The following is an 8385-nucleotide window of genomic DNA, read 5'->3' on the forward strand; positions in this document are numbered from 1 at the left end:
GTCGTAATCCATTCTTCCGTGACTCTTTTCCGGACTTCGTTTCAAAAACAATAGCGCATCTGTAACCACACCTACTGATTGAACACAGCACGCGCGTTGTCGGAAATTCTTCGGCACGTTTGAACTCTGGCCGAGCGGAAGCCGAGCTTTCAACGAGCGAAGCCGATATCCATCACGCATGACTAACTCGTGCAACGCTGACCGAAAATATGCGGGCATCTATTTTTTGTGGATCGAAAAAAGGGAAGTGGAAGATTTGTAGCCCAGATTCATGCTTCGATATGTATCAAAGAGGCAATACCGATTAGTTATTTCTACCTTTATGGCGTGAAATATGTCTTCAAGGATGAAGCTACGTCCATCGACAGAAATTTGTGCCGATTGTAGCGCGCCCGGTAAGTTTGATTCAAGATCTCGAACGTACAAATTACCGTAGCCCGCGAAATTAGGTTCACTTGAATTAGCTCTTTATTATGTTACCTGTGGATCTTTTAAGAAATCTCATCCCGTGGATTAAAGACTGATTGAAACACTGTTCTTTAAACAGGACCAGAATGGGCATCTGTAAATCGTGGCGTTTTAATCTGCGATGAATGTTGCAGTGTCCACCGAAGTTTAGGTCGTCATATCTCTCAAGTAAAACACCTAAGACATTCATCCTGGAGCCCAACTTTACAAGCGGTTTGTATACATTGAAACATTTTAACCCCTCGTAAAAAACTTCCAGCCATTGTTGTATAATTTCTGGGAAAATTCTAAACAAAATACTCAATATTAAAGCAGGAATTTAACGAAAACAAATGTACCGATGGATCGAGTTAGTGGTTTCATTAAATTTGATTCGTGACTTCCGATAGAAAAAGAGACATTTGATAATGAATTTAATTTAGATTTCTAGATCTTTTGCTTTGGAGATTACGTTTTCTGTTGAACGTAGCGATGGGTAGTCTTGTTATGTTTATAAAGTTACTATTCCTTGTGAAAATCTCAATCGAATACATGTGTTTGTTGTATCCCCGCGTACGTACTGTATGAATAGCTCGTCCACTTTCAAATTTTGGCTTCACTTCCCATATCCTTTCAAGTACATATTTAGTTTGTTTATACCAGCAATCGCGTTAAAATAAATCCTGATTCCTATATCAAGAGATATATACCACAGTCAAAACGACTTACAAAGTACATAAAATATATTATAAATATTTGGCTTAACCTTTCGAAAAGAGCAAATTTAATATCAATGTATTATGCCGCTTGAAAGATTTACTGATTACAATGCTGAATATGTTTTAATTTTTTATTGCATAGTGAAAGAAAAATCAGTGTTATATCTTGATCCACAAAAAGTAAATGTATGCTTAATACATGTTGCAATACAGCTTCGCTATATTAAACTATAATCCTCTTCCAAAATGTAATAACATGACCTGAGACATTTATTTATTTTCATTTAGTTTTGCTTTCTTTAATTAATATCAACTGAAATTGACAATTTTATAATTAAAATTTAAATGGACTCTCTCAGATTGCCTTGTGTAATGATAAGGTCTTTCTTTGAGATTTCTTCTAAGAATGACAGATATCTTTGTCTGTATGTAATTTTTAAAAACCTTAACTAGATATATCCTGTGTTAGTTATGTTTTGTAATATATGTCACCACTTATATTACTTTTAAATGTAAATGAATTTTCTATGAAATGTAATTATTATTATTACTTTTGATTCTATGGGTAAAAATATGAAATTCTATCTCAAAAGCTCAAGTATATTTTTTTCTGAATACCTTACACCCAAAAAAATATTTCTAACATTATTGGTTTAGTTTATTGTCTTCAGTAAAAAAATGTTAAGGTGTTAGAATTAAATGTCATTTTCTTTGTTATTGATTAAATCATTATTTTTTCTGAAATATTTTTCTTCAGATGGTTCGACAGCTCGTAACAAATGGGGCAAACTCAATATGGGAACATTCACTTTTGGACCCAAATCAAATGAAAAGTGGATTAAGGAAGCCAAACCAAAAAGACCATGTTCAGTGAGTATTTTATATAAAGTGCAACAGGGAAAAACAGGATTTAGTGCCCTCCCTCAAATAAGCGCCACCCCTCCCTTCAAATGTATTTTTGTCAATAGGCACCCCTATTCCAATAAGTGCCCCCATTCTAATAAACCCCGCCCATTCTTATAAGCCCCCCTATTTTAATAAGTGCCCCTATTGTGGATAACTGCCACTACTGAAGTCATCAACGTCGAATAGATTTACTCATGAACATTCACCATATCGTACATGTTGGTTGTTTCTCAAAAAATCAAATAAGCGCCCTGTCTCATATAGGCACCCTTCCTTGAGGTGCCAAAAGTAAATACGCACCCCGGCTGCTAAATCGAATCATTAACGGTACTCTAGGGGGGCAGTTACATGGTGAATTTCCGTCCGGGCTTAAAGGCTGGAAAACCTCATGTAGAGACCAGTATAAGTGGTTCACTGATATGTTGTTTCTGTCCACTGCAGTCCCACAAAATCAACATTCATTAAAGCCAAGTACCAAAGGCTGGCATTTGTTCCTCGTCTTCCTTGTAAAGATGATGATACCATCACTGTTTCTGACCTCAGTCAGGTAATTATAATTATAATTAGCAGTAATAAGTTAGTTGTTTTTTTGTTCGTTTGTTGTTGTTGTTCTTGTTCAGTCTTTTTACATTTATCAGTTCCTTTTGTATTTGCAGTGCAATCATAGTATAATAAATTTGGATATCATGTAAATCAGTCACCTCTGCTTACTTTGTAGACAATATAATCCCTCCTATCTTGTTAAGTGTTGGTTAGTACTTGGGTTTTATGAATTTGTGGCCCAACATTCTTACTGATATATTGTCTTGTTTTTTTGCAGCAACTTCACTCCAGTGTAAGAACTGGGAATCTAGAAACATGCTTGAGGCTTCTCTCGCTAGGTGCACGTGCAAACTATTTTCATCCTGTAAGTGCCAATTGAATAATTAAATGTTAAACTCTCCAAGTTATACTTAAATTAAATTGTTCATGTATTGTGTGGGAGATGTTGTGGCTTCAATAATGGTTAAAGTACCCTAGTAAGCCTCTGCCATTTTTGGTGAGCACTGTCAAAATAGAAAATTGTATGGTGAAGCAAAATCTTTTTGCATATTGCTGTAAGGTGTGTTACTGGAAGTTTGTTTACTTACCTTTAGCAGCTTTACAGTAGCCTTTTTTTGTTTATCCTGTTGGGGTAGTGACACTGACTTCTTAGTGTATTTGTATACCTGCCAACGTTTTCTGGGTCAAAGGCTTGAGATTTTTATCCTGACAGTGCCAGGATTTTCAAAGACGATAGGACCATTTCCCAAGTTTTCCGAAGATGTCCGAAGTATTCCGAAGACGTTCCGAACATAACCCGATCCCAGTGCGTGAACGTGTTTTGCTAAACACGACCTCGTTCCCAATGCTTTTCTTGTCAAAACTCTGAGATGTCGAGGGAAAGTATCGTCATTTACTCATTTTACATGGAGTTTTCTTTTCTCACATTGGTTTGAGTTAACATATTTTTGGAAAGTGTGTCGGATATGGTTATAATAGTAATGATCGATTTAGCGCCGGGGGTTTTTTTTTTTTGGCCTCAGGGGGGTTTTTTTTTTTTAAAAAAAAAAATATATATTATAAAAAAAGTATATTATTATATTTTTTTTTTAAAATTAAGGGGGGGGAGAAAAAAAAGGTAACTCACATTTTTCGACTAGGCGTGAGAAATTGGTTCGTAAGCGTGAGTTGGCGTCAGATCGAAGTTTTTAACTTGCAGGCGTGAGACTCACGCCTAAGGCAATGATGAGAGTTGGCAGGTATATATATTTGGATACTCAAGATAATACCAGCCATCACAAGCCTGTCACCTCTCAAAATGATGGGGGGGGGGGTGTTCTGCAGGCTTTTAGCCAGGATTTAAAAAGTGGGAGTCCAAAATTTTTATAAGGCCTGCTTTGTCCCCATGGGAGGGCCTGGAGAACATGCAAGGTGTTTTTTCTGCAGTTATGGGTGCAAAGGTATCTAAAGTATTCCAAATTTGCTAAAAAAAACCTCTGTATGCAGTTATTCATATTAATTTTCTCTGAAAAGTGGCCCTCCATAGGACTCCTGGACTCTCACCTGACTAAAAGCCTGGTGTTCTCTCACGAACCGCCAGCCAAAATTCATGGAGCCCCTTTAAACAGGGAAATGTTTTAGCTTGGCTCTGTGTATGCATAGCTGCCTAACTGAAAATATCTTATGGAATGTTCTCTGGACAGCAGAACTAACTTAACATATACATTGTTTATACAGGAAAGAAGTAATACCCCACTTCATGTTGCTGCTAATGCTGGCCAAGCTCTGCAAGTTGAACTCCTTATTGTACATGGTGCTGATCCCACCAAACCAGATATCAATGGCAAGACACCAGTAGATTACGCTATGTAAGTGTAATACAACTTTATTAAGGCTAGTAAAAAGTGTCTTTTATTAATTTCTAGCAAATAACTGTATACTATAGAGGGTGTATACTGTACAATAATTATAATTCTTTACCACAAAAGAATGCAATAGCATTTATTTACTAGAAAAACATTTTTTCAATTATAAAGGACAATGTATTTACGAACAGAGTGGACTAGTATATAGTGGACAAAAATGTCCTCACATGAACTTAGTCCATCTAATGATTTTAATTAGCTTGTGTGGATTATTAAAATGTAATCTTCTTTAACAGAGATTTTGCTAGTCTGAATTTAACTGTGAAATTTTAGTTTATACTGCACGTCATCTGGCCCAAGTTCTTAAGCGGGTAGACAACTTTATCCACTGAAAACTATCCAGTGGTTATTGTTGAACAAAATATACAGTGCTATCAACTGGATTGCAATTTTTTATCTATTTAATGTTATTGCTACTGATTAACTTATTCTCCGAGCAGTCAGGCCTAGCTGCTTTAAATAAAAATTGTTTTTTGTTGTTGTTGTCAGGCAGCATACAAAATGTAATGTAAAAGCATTATTTTGTATTTAACCATTTGCTGTGTGTGTGTTTTTCAGTGAGGCTGGCTTCCCGAATATTGCACAGAGACTTATTGAAGTTCAGTTTGAACTCACAGATAGACTAACATATTATTTATGTGGCAGGAGACCTGGTAATTACTGTTTGTCTTTGTTAAGTTTCCCATGGCCTACAAATGTCTCCTTGTATTTGTAAACTTGCGATGCTTGATACCTATTTCAAGTCACTTTTGATAGCAGTCAAACATCTACTTCTCTATGGCCGCAACAGGCTGAGATCTGAAATGAAAATGTTAATCTGTGCTCAATCTGTCTGTCTGTCTGTCTGTCTGTCCATCTGTCTGTCTGTCCGTCTGTCTGTTTGTCTGAGTGACTTGTACTATTTTAATTCACATTTTGTGTTGTCATATTTTGTGTAATGTTTAATTATTAGTAATTGTTAAAAAAAATTCTGAGGAGCTAGAACTGTTTTAAAAAGAGGGACAGAGATCATGGTCAAGAGGTCATAGTTTTTCCCTCATACTTTTTTTTAAGGTGGCTCGTACCGGTTTTTCTTGCGTAGGAAGTCTGGTGACTAGCGCGCGCGTCACGCTTCATGCCCACGAGTCACGCGCGAGATTTGAAAAGGAAAACAAACATGGCGGCCGAGTGCGAGGTTGCTTTTCTTCATTATAAGAAAGAAATTCCGCGTTCAACTGAAGTTTTTCAACAAGAACATTTTAAGTCAACTTATGTTCGACAGTCAAAATGTTTTCGGATCTCGCTGCTCGAGTTACAAAAGCAAATTCGCATGTGCTACGATCGATCTTGTCGGAGATCGTGACTCAATTCCACTTTTTTCGTTTCAGCTTATTTTCGTTCGCTTTCAAACACATGATTATTCAGACAAAGAAATATTAAACAGTAAGACCTAAGAGGCACAACTGGCGCTAACTGAAACTGGCTAAATCCCATGAAATCCTGAGCCGAAAAGTTTCACAGACAAAGCGAGGGGAAGTCCACGCGTGTTGCGCGCGTATGTGCCCGCAAAGATCAGCGGTAGTCAGAACTGAGCATGAGTAAATACCAAACTTTTAAAATCGAAATTTTAAAGTGCGCGGAAACGCGCGTGGGAATTATTGAGTTCGCGAAGGCTTTAGCAAGAAAACTAACCCGATGACCCCTATTTTTTATTGCCCTAATATTTTCCTTTTATGTAAAGGAAACGCCAGAAAAAATCTAAAAAAATTCTACGAAAGGAATTTTTAATTACTTACAAATTGCTCTTTTTTGCATTTGCAAAAAAATCCGCTTCGTAGAATTTTTTTAAAAGAATTATACAGTTTCTTTTTCATATGCCAAAAGTTATCACGAGAAAAAAAATGGGGGTCATCGAGTTAGTTTTCAAGATATAAGCACTGGAAGCTGAAAAAGGGTCCAAAAAATCATTGCCTACCGTTGCCATGGTAACCACTGATGACGTAATTATTGGTATTTTGGATCAACAACACAATGGGTAATTTAATTATATAAAAATTTTGTTACGATCTTTAATTATTTTTTTGGCCATTTTCTTCCAAACGTCGCACAGTCAAAAACCTGAAAACTGGTACGAGCCACCTTAAATACAGCATGTACAGTCTTTTATCACCCCTATCGTCTTAGGGTCTTTATAGGTCTTGGAAATGTTGTTGCACTAGATAAAATAAGAAAACCTCATGGAATCTCATCCTTTCTTAATGTGGTCAAAATGTTTCAGCCTGTGTGGAATCAATGTTTTTGTTTTTGTTTTACATCACTGTCATAGCAAAAATATTATATGCCTCTTGTTAATTTATTAAAATTGTTTAATTTTATTGGGTTACACATAAAATTTGATATAAGCCATGTTCTAATAAGTTTTTATCCAGTTGATTTTAAATACTGTTTTTTGCTTGCCATAAAATGTAAGGTATCCTAATTATCTGAGGCATGCAATTCAGTTCACATTTTTGTTAATATTGATTCCTGTTTTGGTATCATAGTTTTCATATCAATTGCAACATTACTGCAGCAGCTTTTATTAATTTTATAGCCAAGAATGTTTGCCGGGTGTTGTTCTGTTTCTCCCTACTAGTTTTTAACCAAATTTGAACTCCACTCGGTTCTTGCTTTACAAATTACACTTTTTTGGTAATAAGTAAATTAATAGTAAGAGCATATTTATTTATTGTATTTATTTATATATTGTTTGTTGGTTAATTATTAACTTGACAATGAGAAGAACATGTTTACAAAATTATGGCTGAAATTCTAAGCCAGCATGCATACATGTCGTGACCTCTACCAAGTTTGCACCATTTTTTAAGGTGAAATTGTTTTGTCTTTTAGGGATACATAATGTTTTTTTACAATAATGGTTAATCTATTTAAAAATCTTTTTTTTTTAATTTTAGATCATCAAAATGGAGTACACTATGTCATACCAACCATGGCAGACAGGTATTGAATTATGCACATTTCTTCAGTGTAACAACGCTTTCAAGACCTTTGTTCAAGGACTTGAGTTTCCAATTTGAACCATTTTGCTATAAAATGTGCCATGTAACAATAATATTAAAGGGACTGTGTCACGAAGATTTCACAGATTTTAAGTCTAAACTGTTCTGAAATGAGTGGAAGGCAACTTAACCCATAATAAACATTTATCTTTGAACATCTAAAAGAAAGATATAATCTTAATTTGCAGATAGAAATCAACCAACGGCTATAAATATCTAATTTTTTTTAAGACGCACGGAAACAATTTGAAAACATTTTCCTAAGGTTTTCAAATTGCAATCCGTTTCCATCCGAGCCATTCGCAGCCAAAGATGCTAGTTAACAGTTTCAGTGCTTTAAAATAGCAATTTTTTAAAAAAATGGGCCATTATTTTTAGGTTTCATGCAACACAAAAAAAATTTTGCCGGTTCAAAAATCTGGTAAAATCTGTGGCATAGTCCCTTTAATAAATACTGCGGGCAAAGAAATAATTTGCTTAACCCTGAGGCATACAAAAGAAATGTGGGGGGGGGGGTCACATTCTACAGCTGTAGGTGGTGATAATTATGTGAAAAACATCAAGAACAACAGCAAAATCAAAATCTCAGGGACGCCAATCTACATGTAGGTTTTGAGGAAAAAAACATACAACCAAAAGAAAGTAACAACTTAAAAATATTCCAAAATATTCTCATGCCTCTATTTTTAATAAATGTTATCCATATATAGTGTGAGCAAACTAAATCCATATTAATTTTTTCTATTTTTCTTTTCTAACAGCCGTTTGGATCTATCAGATGATGCTCATCGAGCAAAATTAAAACTCCAAGCTGTAAGTTATTTTTGA

General features: G+C 35.3%; 1 protein-coding gene across 1 annotated transcript; it reads left to right on the forward strand.

Moving 5' to 3' along the window:
* The first annotated feature begins 227 nt into the window (after positions 1 to 227).
* Positions 228 to 8385, forward strand: LOC144647493 (ARF GTPase-activating protein GIT1-like). The gene is made up of 9 exons (XM_078507295.1): positions 228 to 395; positions 548 to 681; positions 1924 to 2036; positions 2514 to 2619; positions 2893 to 2979; positions 4332 to 4462; positions 5078 to 5172; positions 7453 to 7498; positions 8319 to 8385. Exons 1-9 carry the CDS (start codon positions 335 to 337, stop codon positions 8383 to 8385), a joined length of 840 nt encoding a protein of 279 aa, XP_078363421.1. The 5' UTR covers positions 228 to 334.

The sequence above is a fragment of the Oculina patagonica genome, chromosome 3 (genome assembly GCF_052425735.1).
Source record: "Oculina patagonica isolate OP01 chromosome 3, crgOcupat, whole genome shotgun sequence".
Taxonomy (NCBI): domain Eukaryota; kingdom Metazoa; phylum Cnidaria; class Anthozoa; order Scleractinia; family Oculinidae; genus Oculina; species Oculina patagonica.

What these genes read in the sequence shown, in the direction of transcription:
- LOC144647493 (XM_078507295.1), top strand. Translation starts at nt 335, where the DNA reads ATGTCTTCAAGGATGAAGCTACGTCCATCGACAGAAATTTGTGCCGAT. An exon ending in TTTATGTGGCAGGAGACCTG is followed by an intron (nt 5,173 to 7,452) that starts GTAATTACTGTT and finishes TTTTAATTTTAG; the next exon opens with ATCATCAAAATGGAGTACAC. An exon ending in ATACCAACCATGGCAGACAG is followed by an intron (nt 7,499 to 8,318) that starts GTATTGAATTAT and finishes CTTTTCTAACAG; the next exon opens with CCGTTTGGATCTATCAGATG.